This window comes from Hipposideros armiger, unplaced genomic scaffold (genome assembly GCF_001890085.2).
Source record: "Hipposideros armiger isolate ML-2016 unplaced genomic scaffold, ASM189008v1 scaffold_283, whole genome shotgun sequence".
Taxonomy (NCBI): domain Eukaryota; kingdom Metazoa; phylum Chordata; class Mammalia; order Chiroptera; family Hipposideridae; genus Hipposideros; species Hipposideros armiger.
In genome coordinates, this window is record NW_017731633.1 from 806,019 (window position 1) to 820,472 (window position 14,454).

General features: G+C 52.1%; 3 protein-coding genes across 3 annotated transcripts in view; 2 read left to right on the plus strand and 1 right to left on the minus strand.

Moving 5' to 3' along the window:
* Positions 1–3,864, plus strand: BAX (BCL2 associated X, apoptosis regulator). Its single transcript, XM_019658278.1, has 6 exons — positions 1–106; positions 694–745; positions 835–984; positions 1,382–1,517; positions 3,081–3,185; positions 3,594–3,864. The coding sequence occupies exons 1-6, from the start codon at positions 73–75 to the stop codon at positions 3,696–3,698; spliced, it is 582 nt and encodes a 193-aa protein (XP_019513823.1). The 5' UTR covers positions 1–72; the 3' UTR covers positions 3,699–3,864.
* A 3,230-nt stretch (positions 3,865–7,094) lies between these two features.
* On the plus strand, positions 7,095–8,612 carry FTL (ferritin light chain). The gene is made up of 4 exons (XM_019658279.1): positions 7,095–7,395; positions 7,561–7,707; positions 8,005–8,130; positions 8,292–8,612. The coding sequence occupies exons 1-4, from the start codon at positions 7,294–7,296 to the stop codon at positions 8,442–8,444; spliced, it is 528 nt and encodes a 175-aa protein (XP_019513824.1). The 5' UTR covers positions 7,095–7,293; the 3' UTR covers positions 8,445–8,612.
* A 778-nt stretch (positions 8,613–9,390) lies between these two features.
* GYS1 (glycogen synthase 1) overlaps positions 9,391–14,454 on the minus strand; it is a 17,045-nt gene continuing 11,981 nt past the window's right edge. The window contains exons 12-15 of the mRNA XM_019658155.1: positions 12,397–12,556; positions 12,040–12,203; positions 11,547–11,627; positions 9,391–11,403 (exon numbers count right to left, since the gene is read on the minus strand). Coding sequence (XP_019513700.1) covers positions 11,083–11,403; positions 11,547–11,627; positions 12,040–12,203; positions 12,397–12,556 — 726 coding nt within the window. The 3' untranslated portion in view covers positions 9,391–11,082. The remainder of the gene's footprint in view (positions 11,404–11,546; positions 11,628–12,039; positions 12,204–12,396; positions 12,557–14,454) is intronic.

The window sequence follows — 14,454 nt, forward strand, 5'->3', positions numbered from 1 at the left end:
GCTCACGTGACCGGGGGCGTGCTGCAGCCGCCGGGGCAGACCCGGCGAGAGGCGGCGGCGGGAGCGGCGGTGATGGACGGGTCCGGGGAGCAACCCAGAGACGGGGGTGAGGCGGGAGGCAGACGGGCGGGAGGAGGGCGAGTCCCTTGCCGGCCGGCCCCACGATCCTGCCGGCCGGCCCCACGATCCTGCCTGCCGGTCTGAGGCCGTGCGATCTCTAAGCACTCCAGGTCAGAAAGTCCCTGATCGGGCGCTGCCAGCCTCCAGCCCCCTCCTTCCCGGAGGTTCCCCAGCTCTCTGGCCCTCGCGCCCCGATCCCTTCCTGCCTGGCGCTGTGGGACCCCTGAGAAGCTGCAGACCCCAAAATCCAAGCCCCCGGGCAAGCCCGGGCTTGTCGCCGGCAACCACTTCCTGGTGGGAGGGGCGGGTCTCCCCTCTGCCCCCTCAGGCCAGGATGCTTTAAGTGTTCCCTCAGCCTCGTTTATGGAAGAATATATGATACAAGCCTAGGCTCCCCGCCTCTTTCTCCATCAGGGACTCAGTTGTCCGGGCCCCTAGTCACTTCATCTAACAGGGACTCAGAAATCCATGGCCCCTAGCATTGTCCTCCCTTAGGGCTCATGAACCACCCCAGTTCCCCGGGTGCCCTAGGGCCCAAGAGTCCAGGCACCTCTTCCCTCCTTTCTCCTCTAGGGCCCACCAGCTCTGAGCAGATCATGAAGACAGGGGCCCTTTTACTTCAGGGGTGAGTTTGAGGTCTGATTATTGCTGAGCGGATTTGAGGAGTGATGCCTCATTCTGATTCTGCACCCCACCCCTCCATTCCCACTGTAGTTTCATCCAGGATCGAGCAGGGCGAATCGGGGGAGAGGCACCTGACCTGGCCCTGGAGCCCAGGTTGCCCCAGGATGCATCCACCAAGAAGCTGAGCGAGTGTCTCAAGCGCATTGGAGATGAACTGGACAGTAATGTTGAGCTGCAGAGGTGTGGTCCCCGGGACCCAGGAGTCTAGCCACTGGTCCATTGGTCCCTTTACCCCTCATAACCCAGGAGTCTCAGCTCCCAACCCCCTCTTCCCCTACAAGCATGGAGTCCGGGCCCACAGCCCCCATTTCTTTCAGAACCAGGGATCCGGGGCCTCACCACTCAACTCAGCACTCTACTCCCAGCCCACCCCTCCCCTAGGATCTTGAAACTGTCCTTCATGGAGTCATTTTCTCCAGTTTCCTAAATGTCCATCTTGTCCCTTTCTCCCACATTGGCTTCTTGCTTTTCATTTTAGTGTGACTTGGGCCTCAGTTTCCTTATCTTTGCTATGGGGTGGATGCATGAGTTTCCACACTCTGCCTGATCCTCCCTCCCCATCTCCTCTTTACTGCAGGATGATCGCAGCTGTGGACACAGACTCCCCCCGTGAGGTCTTTTACCGAGTGGCGTCTGAGATGTTTTCCGATGGCAACTTCAACTGGGGCCGGGTTGTCGCCCTTTTCTACTTTGCCAGCAAACTGGTGCTCAAGGTGGGCAGCTGCAGGGCAGTGAGACCAGGGAGACTCCCCTCAGACCTATGGGGACCTGGGAGTCATGAGATCAACCCCTGTGGCCGCCCAGAGGGAACAGAGAGAGACAGCTATGGGCCACTTGTCTGCTACTTGATTCATTTATTCATTCAACATTTATTGGGCCTACTATGTGCCTGGCCTGTGCTCGGCACCAAGGATGCAGCACTGAACAAAGCTGGCTAGGTTCCCACTCTGATGGAGCTCACATTGAATGACGAGTGCTGAGAAGTAAGCTAAGGCGATGTGATTGTGTAAAGTTATTAGGAAAGGCTTTTAAGAGGAAGTGACATTAAAGCCAAAGCTGGAAAGGCAAGAAAGATGCAGTGATATATAAGGAAAAGGCATCTGGTAGAGGGCACAGCAAATGTAAAGGCCCTGAGGCAGGACCAGGCCTGGTGTTGAAGGCAATGAGGATGCCCATGTGGTTAGGACATAGGAGGGGGCAAGGGTAGGAGATGAGGGAAGATTGGAGGGGTCTTGTGGGCCACTGTAAAGACTTTAACTTTACTCTGAGTGAGATGGGAGTAATTGGCTGGTTTTAAACAGGAGAGTGAGGTATTTATAAATATGAAAGATTCTAGCAAGTCTAGCAAAATGTTAATTGTAGAATCTTGGTTGCAGGTGTATGGCTGTTAACTGAAATTCTTTTAACTTTTCTCTCTGAAGATTCTCATGATAAAATATTGGAGGAGGGGAAGCCCAACAAATTGTTCTGGCCGGTGTGGGTAGAAAATGGGGGCAAAAGCTAAGAAGCTGGTGAGGGGGCATCTATAATAGTCTCTGCAAACAATGACTGACCTGGACTCGGGTGGTAGCAGTGGAGGTAGGAAGTAGATTTCTTGATATATTTACAAGATTGAGCTGAATGTTGGGGGTTGAATATTGCAGGTGAGGGGGACAGCAGTCAGGATGATGGTGGGGCTGCATATGGTTTTGCGGACAGCAGGAGGGGAGAAGCAGCTAGATAAAGGGTGGGAAGGGAAAGTTCAGGGAGTTGGAGGGCAGGTCATGGCTTTGGGAGATGTTGGGTCACACCTGGTCTGAAGGTCAGAAGAGCCCTCTCTGGGGAAGTGACATTAGACCTGAACTTTTTAAGGGATAATTGAAAATTCATTTGGTTGAGGCCTATTTAGGCAGAAGAATCAGCATGTGCAAAGTTCCTAAGGGCAAAGACAGGTTTGGTGCGAATGAAGACAATAAAAGAAAGTCAATGAGGCACAGAAAAGAAGCCATAAATTGGATTGCTATTAAGTCAGAGCCTTCACACAGGGCCTTGTGGGCCAAGCTATGCCTTTTGGTCTTTATCCCAGGGGTACGGGGGAGCCATGGAAAGTTTGTGAGCAGGGCAGTTGACAGTGACAAGATTCAGTTTACAGTATATGAAGCTCATTCTGACTGAGTGGCAGAGACTGCAGAGGGGGCAGGAGGGAAGGCAAAGAATTGAGAAAGGAGGCTTGGGGCTACTATCCAAAGGCAGTGCGGACAAGATTTAGCCCCTAAGGCCTACCCTACTCCCTGCAGGCCCTGTGCACCAAAGTGCCCGAGCTGATAAGGACCATCATGGGCTGGACACTGGACTTCCTTCGAGAGCGGCTGCTGGGCTGGATCCAGGACCAGGGTGGTTGGGTGAGGCCCCTAACTCCCTCCCGCACTCCTCTGGGACCCCTAGGCCTTCCTGAGCCTACCACAGTGGTTCACCCCCTCCCCATTTTCAGATCATCAGATGTGGTCTGTAATACATTTCCTTACATGTCTGATCCACCCCTGATTCATGTGGTACCTGCTGACCTCTCTGCGACCTCTGACCTGGTGACCCATGACCTCCCAGTGACCCCTGACCTGACTAGTACCTTCTGCCTTCCCTGGTGCCTCCACTTCCTCTGGAATCCCTCAAGTTTTTTGATAACCCTTTGACCCCAACTCTTTAGTACCTATTAGTCTTAGGCTCTTGCTATCATGCCCCCTGACCCTCCCGATTCCTCATGTACTGGCCCATGGCTGAATTGCTGAAGTGACTGATGTCCCTGTCCCCAGGATGGCCTCCTCTCCTACTTTGGGACACCCACGTGGCAGACAGTGACCATCTTTGTGGCTGGAGTACTCACTGCCTCACTCACCATCTGGAAGAAGATGGGCTAAGGCCACCAGCTGCCTTGGACTGTGTCTTTTCTGCATAAATTATCACATTTTTCTGGGAGGGATGGGAATTGGGGGGCCAGGGGCATTTTTCTTACTTTTGTAATTATTGGGGGTGGAGTAGGGAGGAGTGGTCTGGAGGGGGGCAATAAACCTCTTTTGGGCCACACTTCAGAGTCTGAGTCACTGGGCCCACTCCCTGGCTGTCGCAAGAGACCAGGCTTCAGGTTCTGACACCTCTTTTTTCTGAGGGTGCCTGGTGCCCTCTGTGTTAGTGATGAGCTAGGTCCCAGTTCTGCCCTCCAGGATCTTGCAGTCCTGAGGGGAATGGAGGTGACTGGAGATCACAAGTGTCACAACCTAGGGTGTGGTATTGGAGCCAGGGGCTGGAAGGGAGTGGGGCAGAGAATGCTGCCTGGGAAGCTAGGGCCTGGACACTCCCACCATATGGGAAGTTGCACTTGACTGAGGTTGAGAATGGGGAAGCAAGGGAGGGCCCTGGAGCCCTATGGGGAAGCTACGGGAGGTGAGGAGGCTGGGACAAGAGGGTCCAAGGGAGAAGACCAGGTCAGAAACTGTGGGGGAGGGGCTGGAGAAGGAGCTCTGGGGTCTGGCCCATTAACTGGGTGGGGCCCTCTAAGAGGAGCAGACCCCCGGAAGATGCTGAGTTTTGTAAAGACCTAGTAGATTTAGACATTGAAGGGGAATCAAGGGTCAGAATGAAATCTTGGAGTCACAGGGTTTGTTGTCCCTTTTCTCTAGGTCTCTATCTTTCTAGGTGTCTGTCCCCCTCTGGGTCTTTCCCCTTTCTCTATTTCTGTCCCTCTAAGACTCTGTCTCTATCCTAATCTCTCTCAATCTCTGTCCCTCTCTTTCTGGGTCTTTTTTTTTTCTTTTTTCTTTCTGGGTCTTTTGTCTTTTCCCATATCTCAGGATCTTCCCCCAACCCTAAGACTTCTGTCTATCCTTCAGATCATCTTTGTCTCACCCATTCCTCTACCTGTGAGCACTTTGGAAGCCACCTCTCCACAGGGGCCCCGAAGGCTTTAAGGCTAAAGGTCTTTAGGCTGAGGTTTGAAATTTGGTGAATAAGTAACTCAGGTCCCATTGTGACTGTGTGCCTGGAGCATCTGCCCCTCCCCCAAGGACTTGCCCCAGAGACACCAAGTCTGGGGAGAGATATGACAGCCAAATAAGATAGCAGTGAGGGGAGACTGAGTCACTGCCCAGAGGGGACAGTATGGCCACAGGCAGCAGCCCAGGAAAAATATCCAGGGTACTAGAAAGACAGTAAGACAGAGACAAAGCATGATCTTGGCGGCACTTTGGGGGAGGGGGCCAGAGTTGGGTTTGAGCCAGCCAGGCCTAGTTCCCAGGGTCTCAGCCAGACTGCAGTCCTCTGGAGGAGATGAGGTCAGTGAGTGGCCACACCCCTACACCCTTCTGCCTGAGCCCCTTCCTGTGCTGAGTTCAGCATGACTCAGCACACAGGCTCTCTTGGCCACTGGCCCAGATACCCCTTGAGGACCCCAGACACCAGCCTGGCCTCACATCTGCCTGCTCAGGAGGCACCCTGCCTGAGCTGCTTATTGTGGCTCCACTGCAAAGCAGGTCCTGACTGAAAGCAGAGGCCAAAGGAGAGTCCAGGGCTCGTGCCACCTGCGCCACTCAGCCAATAGACCGACACAGGAGTTGGGTCATAGAATAAGCTTTTATTATCAGAGCACCGGTGGTCTGAGAAGGCAGCTGGTTATCAGCTCCAAAAACTGTCTTAACATTCTCAAACCAGCTTGGAGTTTTTAAGGGAAAATCTGGGCATTCCTCCAGAGGCTACCTGACGGGTTCCGGGGATCTGCATGGAGCCTTCCCTGTGGCCACGTGATTCTATGGTGGAGTCAGCAACCCAGGAGCAATGATGGGATTAGCCTGGTAGATGATTGAAATTGTGATCAATAAGCCTAAGGGTATTAATCATAAATTTCAGGGTAATCTTTCTAAAACGGAACTAGGTGGGACAGGGGACATTCCTAGCTCAAGCTGCAGGGGGATGATCTATTATTAAGCTGTAGGTAGGTCAAGGAAAGGTGAGGCTGGGGACTCAGAGAATCCTCTACTGTGGGGGTGCCAACCGGGCCCTGCTTCATGACCTCTCTCCCCCACCTTGACACCCCAACTTACTGGATGCCTCCATTAGGGCACTTGAATAGGGTCAAGTTCCTATCCTTTCTCCCCACAACAGGGTACTCCTTGAAGGCTGAGTCCTGGTTTGAGCTAGCTTTGCCTCCCAGACCCCATACTGGACCCGGCACACTTTAAAAATGTACTTTGGTTGAAGACAGACATCCTGTCCACAGTTCCCCAGATCTTCATTTCCCCAGGATCCAGGGCTTCTCTTTGTGACCCAGAAGGAGCACATGTCAGGCAAGACAGGGACAACTTTGGAGAGATTGGTTCAGAGCCAGAGAATTCCCAAAATAGTCCCCAGGAAACGCAGCCTCTGAGACCCCAGAGCTTGAGTATCATTTCACCCCTCCCCATCTCAACTCCCAGAAAAAACAATGAGCCCCTAAAATAGCCCCAAGGGTATTCCAAAGGTCCCAGACTCTTTCTCAAGGGCTCTCCTAGACCCCCTACCCAAAAATAAATAAATAAATAAAGGGGGGGGGAGCCCTAGTATGCTCCAGAAACATTCCCCCACTCCTGGGGGGTGAGCCCCAAGGCTCTGGAACAACTGCCTTTTTAATTTTGCAGATCACCTGAAGGGCCTAAAGACCTCCCCCAGGAAGTTTCCAGAAAAATAGGGACTTCCATTGTGAACGTTAAGGCTACAGAAATGCCCCCACCCCAGGGCTCCCCTCCAACCCATCTTACAGGGAGATCCCAAGGTTCCAAAAATATGATCTCGCCGCCTTCCAAACTTCCCAATGATCTGGAGCCCTCTCATCTCCCAGAGAAGACCCTAGTAATCTGGAGGCCTTTGCACCACCCTGGAACCCTTAAGTCTCCAGAAAATTTCATGCTCTCAGAGACAACCCCAGAATCCTACCTACTTTCCTGAGACACCCCCAGAATCACCATTTTCCAGGGCTCCCAGTGTCTCCATTAATCTTTCACCTACAAGATAGACCGCCCCGCCCCGCCAGAATCCCTTGACTACGCAGAATCAGCCCCAGACCCTCGCATCCCCTGCACTTCCCCATTCCCCATTTCACAACAGCCTCAGCAACAGGCGCGTGACTTGCCCCCACCTTCGGGGCGGGAGTCTGGGACTCCTATCTGCTCTGGATTGGTCACTCAGGTTCCAGGCCCCGCCTCTCGCCACCGCAGATTGGTCCGTTGCTCTCTCCTCTAGGTGCCCGCCTGCCATAAAAGAAGAGTCTCAGCCAACGCCTCCCAGTTTCCTCGACTGTCCCCCGGATCTGTCTCTTGCTTCAACAGTGTTTGGACGGAACAGACCCAGGGACGCCCCTTCTTCCAGCCTCCGACCACCCTCCAGCCTCTTTTCCAGTCTCAACCTTCGGAACCAACTCAGCCATCCTCGGCCTCCGAGACCAGCTAACACCGTTATTTGAGCTTAACTCCTTACTGCTGAGCAACCATGAGCTCCCAAGTTCGTCAAAATTATTCCACCGAGGTGGAGGCCGCCGTCAACCGTCTGGTCAACTTGCATCTGCGGGCCTCCTACACCTACCTCTCTCTGGTGAGGGTCCCCGGGACGCTGTGGGCCTAAGTTTCCCCCAACTGCGCACCTCCGGCCCTCTGCGCACGCGCTGGCCGCCTTTGTCCTGTTGGGTAGTCTGAGGGCAGAATATCGCCTCTGGCCTCGCCTCCCTCTAACTATTGTTCCCGCCATCTCTTCTCGCAGGGCTTCTATTTCGACCGCGACGATGTGGCTTTAGAGGGCGTGAGCCACTTCTTCCGTGAGTTGGCGGAGGAGAAGCGGGAGGGTGCGGAACGTCTCTTGAAGATGCAAAACCAGCGTGGCGGTCGCGCCCTCTTCCAGGACCTGCAGGTAAATAGTGTGGGCAGCAAACTACACCTCCCAGGAGTCTCTTCGAACGAGGCGCCTTGACCCTAGTGGTTTGGCACCGAGTGGGCTTCTGGGAAATTTTCAGTCCCTTGTGGGTAGAAATGGAGGCGCAGCCATTTTTAAGGCCGCAGCGTGGTCTCTTGGGGCTCGTAGTTGTAGGATACTGGGGGTGATGTCTGTTAGGCTAGGACCTTTACCCCTGCAGCTGCTGTGGAAGGTAGTTTTAGTCTTTGTGGGTTATGTGGCCAGGTCTCAGTTGTCTCTGTCTTCTGTATATAGAAGCCTTCCCAAGATGAGTGGGGTAAAACTCAGGATGCCATGGAAGCTGCTATGACCATGGAGAAGAACCTGAACCAGGCCCTATTGGATCTGCATGCCCTGGGTTCTGCCCGCGCAGACCCCCATGTAAGTACCCCCTTCATCCATGTCTACCCGTTTTAAAACCTTCCTTGGAATGAAGCTTACAGTAAGCCACGGCCACATTTGGCAAATTTCCTTCTGAATCTCAGTCTCCTGTAATACTGTTAACTACAAGTGGCAGCATTTTCTCTTCTTCTATCACTCAGGTCTGTGACTTCCTGGAGAACCACTTCCTAGATGAGGAGGTGAAACTCATCAAGAAGATGGGAGACCACCTGACTAACCTCCGCAGGCTGGCCAGCCCCCAGGCCGGGCTTGGCGAGTGTCTCTTCGAAAGGCTCACCCTCAAGCACGACTAGGAGCCTTTGGAGCCCAGAGGCCTTTGAGGGGCCCCTCTGCATTCCCCTGGCATTGGGCTTATGCCTGAGCCTCTCCCTGAAATAGCTAGGCAGCCTTCTAACCACCCCGGGGCCCTCTCCCATACAGTGGACCAAATTGAAACAATAAAGCTTTTTGCAGCAGCCATTTTTTGTGTGTGTCTGTACTGTGTGAAATGATGTGGGATCTATTTTTCACAAGGGTAGCTGGATTGGGAGGGCATGGAGCATTGTTGGCCCACCTCCCTCTCTCCTGTTCTAAGGCATGATTGACTTCAGGGAGGGTCTAATAAGACCTGGGGCTGGTGGCCAGGTACTATGCAAACCTGAAAGGAGTCTGGCTCAATCCATGGAGGTTAACTATTGGGCTGTTGGAAGTCATGACACGTTTTCAACAAAAAAACAGGTCACGGCTTGTCCAACAGCCCAATAGAATTATCAACCCTTTCATATGGGTGAGTTAAGGCTATTACTATGTAAGTTGCCCATGGCAACCAGTAGGTGTACCCAGATCTCACCTGCCTTGAACACTGCCACTCTGTCCAATTCAAGGCTCACAATAGGAAGAATCCTGGATCTGAGGGGCTTAGAAGCATGTGATGTACAAGAGGTACTGAGCTAGGGGTTTGGGGCTCAATACAGAATGGGATGTGAAACTTGGGGCCAGATCATCCAAATGAGAACTACAGCTTTGAGGATGACTTAGGCAGCTGCTGGGTTCCAGTTACAAAATGTCAACTCGACCTCCTACCCTTCCTTGTTCTTGGTAGAAGAATCTAAGAGGAAGTGGCTGCTTGGACACCTGTTCTTTTGTCCACTCAGCACCATGCTTCTGCTGTCACCACACTTTGGTGGTCACTCGTGGTTCTCACAAGGGAGTGGGCTTGTAAGTCTCACAGTGGCTAACGGGAAGGATGATCACATCAAGTCCAATTGGAGCTTTTTACTCCCCTGAAAAGCACTTGGTTCAGAGATGCACCCATGGCCTAGAATTCAAAAGAAACAGACCCCCACCCCCACCCCCGGCAAATTGAGCTGTCCAGAGAACAGCTGTCCAGCAGAACTTTTTGCAGTGATGGCAGTGTTCTATGTGCTGTCCAATAGGGTAGCCATGAGCCACATGTGACTACTGAACACTTGCTTATGGCTAGCGCTGAGGAATTTAATTTAGAGAGCCACACATGGCTTTGTGTGGCTACGTTATGGATCCTTTTTCCAGTGACAACCACTTTCTGCCAGAGACCTTGAGCCAGGTTTTTGCCACTTGCAAGTAAGATCCCAACTAAACAAGCCAGGTTCTTTCCCTTGAAATAACACAGAAGAGCAATCCAAGTCTCACCATGACAGCAGAATGAGACAAGGGATCAGGGACCCAGGGGTGGGCAGGGGGAGGAACAGAGGAGGCCAAGAAGAGGGAGGGGCCAGGTTAGAGGGCCACCAAGCCCTCACGTCGGACCAAACCTGGGATTCTTCAGTAGAGATGTATTTTTCATCTCCGTACACACTTCAATCATACCCTTTCTGTTCCCACCCTCCCAACTGCAAACCAAGTGCATCAGATACAGCACGGCACATGTGAGGGGTCCCTCCCTTTCACCACAGCTGAGGGCAGGATACAGCTTGGGGATGGAAGAGCCTTGAGGTAAAAATGGAAGTTCTAGAACCCAGTGGGCTCAGTTCTAGATCAGGGGAAGGAGAGCAGGATGCAGCATAGTGGTAAGGGTCTAGATTCAGCAGCCGGGACCTAGAACCCAGTGGTTTCATGGTGGGCTTGGAAGTTGGAGGTTGTGGGAGTGGAAGACAGCCAGTTCTGTCCTCAGCAGGGGGACTCCCTGGAGAGCACAGGAGTCCTGAGATCCAGGGGAAAACTCACTCAGGGAAGTAGGGTCTGGTCCAGTAAAGGCCAGAAAGGCATCTAGACCAAGACTGCATTTTCTCCAGTAGGAATGAGAAGCCAAGTGGTTCTGCCCACTCTTGCTTGGCCAAGGTATGAAGAAGGAAGCAGGGGTGGAGGGGTCCTCCAGGCAGAGTCAGATTCCCCAGGGAGGGCCAGAACAGAGTAAACATGAGTGCCCTATCCTGGAGCCCGAGCTCTGGAGTTGAAATGGAGGACCTTCTGCATTCAGTTAACTCAAGTCCTTAAAAATGCTCCAGCTCTGGACTTGACTGTTCCATCAGCAGGAACACCACATGGTTTCCAGGGCTTGCTGGCCCCTAGGCCAGGCCTGAACAGGGTGTGCTCTGTATGCTGTGGAATTTTCAAGCCAAAGGGCTCTAGGAGCCCCAGCCTGGAAGGCAACAGGCCAGCTTTCCTAAAACCTCTGGCACCATGACAGGGTAATGGCCGATTCTTGGCCTTTCAAATCCAGGCTAGGCCTAGAGTGACTCCTGGGCACCGATTATGTATTCTGGAACCCAAGAAAGGCACAGTGTTGTGGATTCTGGAGTGTTGGGGATTTCAAGAGTGGAGCTGGAGGGGGTGGAGTGTATGGCACAGGAGGCGGGGTTGTGGACTCCACAGCAGGTTTGGGATCTGGAGTGGGGTTTAGGAACAGCACAGTTCTGCACCCACCCTCTGGATGAAGGAGGTAAGGTGGGAGAGGAGTGTGGGGTAGGGGACTCAGTTGCGCTCCTCGCCCAGGGAGCTGGCGGGGCTGAGGGGCTCGCTGGGAGTGCTGACTGAGCTGGAGGGCGCAGTATCCACAGAGTTGCGCTTGCTCCCGCTGATAGAAGAGCAGGGGGAGCGGCGTGGCCACTCCGGGGCACGGATATTGCGCCGGTCCTTGGCAGCCTCCTCTTCCTCGTCGTAGCGCTCGCTGTCTTCATTTGGCGTCCTGTCCTGGGGATCCTCCTCATCCTCGCTCAGGTGAGGGCTCGAGTGTCGAGATAGTGAAGGCGATGGTGGCACCGAGGCTGGCCGGGGGTAGCGGTAGCCCTGGGTCTGTGTACGGGAGTGTAAGCACAAAGAGCAAAGTGACTGGTGGTCCCTAGTCTTGCCGAGGTGTCCACCACCCACAAGGCCTTCTGATTACAGGAGGGAAACCCATCCCCCCAGTCCAGCCCTGCAGCTCCTAGCCCACTCACCGCATCAGCCTCCTGGGGCTCGTAGGTGAAGTGTTCTGGAAAGGCCTTGGACAGCGCCAAGCGGCGCGCAGACATATAGTACTTGGGGAAAAGAAGGGGAGGGGGCATCAGGGGTCGGGAGCCTCCCCCTCCACCAGTAGATGTGGAGGGGGGCAACCCTGGCCGTACCTTTTATGTAGATAAGCACACTCTGCTGCATCTTCCCTAGGCCCCTAAGCCAATTATCCAATTTTTCTGGCTCCACCCCTTATGTAGATAGGCAGAGCTGTGAATGGACAGTCTCTGAGGTAGGTCTCTTTGGCCACACCCTCATGCTAATAGGAGAACTTGATACGAATATGATCTTCCTGCAGAAGTTGATTAATTTCTTAAAGGGACAGTTACAAGTAAGAGGAGACCATGCCCCCAGCACCAGCCTTTGAGACTCAGGAACCAGAGAGCCGGAATCAGAAGCAGCTGATTCACCAGCAGAGGACAGGAAAAAGAGTTTTACCCGGCCTAGGTATTTCCAGTCCAGAAGGTCAGAGAGGCGTTCAGTACGGTTCCGCTGGATGATGCGCTGCCGCCTGCTCTGCTGGCAGAAGCTGTAGAGGAAGGAGGTGAGCTGCGAGCAGGAATCATCCAGACTGCGGAACCGCCGGTCCAGAATGTAAATGCCTGTGAGGGCCAGGATGGGGACTCAGAAAACAGACTGGGGTAACCTTCATTCTTCCTGGGACTCTGTTGCACCAGGACCCCTCCTCCCCCTCAGACCCAGGAGTCCACCCCTTTCTCTTCTCTCTTAGTGACCCGAGTCAACGCCCCTCCTCTTCAAGATCCAAGAGTGCTGGCTCTCAGTCTGGGTGCTGACCGTAAGCTGAGGGGTCTGCGATGTGTTCCTCCATGAAGCAGCCGAAGCCGGAAAGGTTGGTGGAGATACTGGGGATGCCCATAACCGTGCACTCAGCTGCGGGAAGGCATGAGAAATGCACCCTTAGCTTTTCCTTCTTTGCAGGCCTTAAGTCGCAGTAAAAGCATCAATGGTGCCCTTTAGTGGCGCTTTTACCAAGGGGTGTGCCCTGGACTGATTTAAGTGAGGCGGTCGAAAAATCAGGCTGTGCGTTACCCGATTTATTATAGTACCTATTTCTTAGAGGGGAAGCTATGAGGCTCAGAAAAGGGAATTCACTTGCCCCAAGGCGTCGAGATGAGGAAAAGTCTATAGTTGGGTGGTAAGGATGCTAATTTATTGAGCTTTGGGCCAATGTCTACCATTTTACTTAATCCTCACAGCCTGTAAGATATGTTCTTGGGCCAGACCATACTGTTTTGGTTTTCATAGCTTCATAGCCTGTTTTGACAGGAGGTAAGAAAAGTTCTCTTATTATTACTATTGCTGTGTACAGACCAAGTACTTTGCCTTGTTTACAGTCTTAAAAAGCATTGAGAAATGGTTCAAGGAGTTGATTATAATTCTTATACAATGTTTCTAAAAACCTCTGTAGGCTGCAAAAGTAGGCATTAAATATAACAGGACTTATGGGGAATATAGGGTAGGGGCTGACCACACAAAACCAATGCACCATTTTAACCATGGATGAAACAAAATTTGCAAAATTCCTAACTATCATGCAAGCACAGTTTAAAAGACTTGTTAAATTACTCATAAATTAAGAAATACTACAGCAAATGTAGTATTTATTTGGCCTTAAAAACATATGAAAGTATGGTGCAGCCACTATGGAAAATAGTATGGAGGTTCCTCAAAAACTTAAAAATAAAACTACCTCATGACCTAGCAATTTCACTTCTGGGTATTTATCCAAAGAAATCCAAAACACTGATCTGAAAAAAATATATGCACCCCAATGTTTACTGCAGCGCTATTCACAATAACAATAGCCAAGACATGGAAACAACCGAAATGCCCATCAATAGACAACTGGATAATGAAATTGTGGTACATTTATACAATGGAGTATTAGTCTGCCATAAAAAAGAATGAAATCGTGGGCCGGCCAAGTGGCGCGTTGGTTAAGAGCTGGCTTGGGATGCCAGCTCTGAGCAGCAGGGCCCTGGTTCGGATCCCACATGAGGGCCAATGACACTGCGTTCTGCAGCTAAGATGGTGAACAACAGTTCGACGTGGAGCTGGGCGGTCATGAGTCACCAGTGACGGTGTAGTCTGCATCCCTGCTGCAGTGGGCTGCCATAAGCTACCGTGTGAGGCTGGCAGCCAGCGTGAGCGTCTGGCAGCCCGTGTGAGCTGCCAAGAGCCGCCGTGAATGGCCGTTCAGAGGCCGGCGACCGATCTGTCTCACCCAGGAAGAGCGCAATGATAATACCAATATGAGCCAGTGAAGCAACGTCCTACACAACTAGACTGAAGAACAAAAAGACAGCAACTTGTTTGTTCCCCTTCCCCCAATTCCCCAGCACTGTTCCCCTGCCCCAATTCCGAAATAAAATCTTTAAAAAAAAGAGAATGAAATCTTAACCATTTGCAACAACACGGATGGACCTAGAGGATAGTATGCTAAGTGAAATAAGTCAGACTGAGAAAGACAATATCATATGATCTCACTAATATGTGGAATCTAAAGAACAGAATAAATGAGCAAACAAAACAGAAATAGACTCATAGATACAGAGAAAAAACTGATGGTTGCTAGATGGGAGGGGGGTTTGGAGGGTGCAGGAGAAGAGGAAGGGATTAGAAAGCACAAATTTGTGGTCACAAAATAGTCATGGGGATGTGAAATACAGTATACAGAATATCAATAATGTTGTAAAGATATTGTAGGTGTCAGATGGGTACTGGACTTATCGGGGGATCACTTCAAAGACTGTGTAAATGCCTGACCGCTGTGCTGTACACTTGAAGCTGATGTAGAATAATACTGAATGTCAACCATAAATTAAAAAAAAA

What these genes read in the sequence shown, in the direction of transcription:
- BAX (XM_019658278.1), top strand. Translation starts at nt 73, where the DNA reads ATGGACGGGTCCGGGGAGCAACCCAGAGACGGGG. An exon ending in GGAGCAACCCAGAGACGGGG is followed by an intron (nt 107 to 693) that starts GTGAGGCGGGAG and finishes TTTCTCCTCTAG; the next exon opens with GGCCCACCAGCTCTGAGCAG. An exon ending in GGGGCCCTTTTACTTCAGGG is followed by an intron (nt 746 to 834) that starts GTGAGTTTGAGG and finishes TTCCCACTGTAG; the next exon opens with TTTCATCCAGGATCGAGCAG.
- FTL (XM_019658279.1), top strand. Translation starts at nt 7,294, where the DNA reads ATGAGCTCCCAAGTTCGTCAAAATTATTCCACCGAGGTGGAGGCCGCC. An exon ending in CCTACACCTACCTCTCTCTG is followed by an intron (nt 7,396 to 7,560) that starts GTGAGGGTCCCC and finishes CTCTTCTCGCAG; the next exon opens with GGCTTCTATTTCGACCGCGA. An exon ending in CTGCCCGCGCAGACCCCCAT is followed by an intron (nt 8,131 to 8,291) that starts GTAAGTACCCCC and finishes TCTATCACTCAG; the next exon opens with GTCTGTGACTTCCTGGAGAA.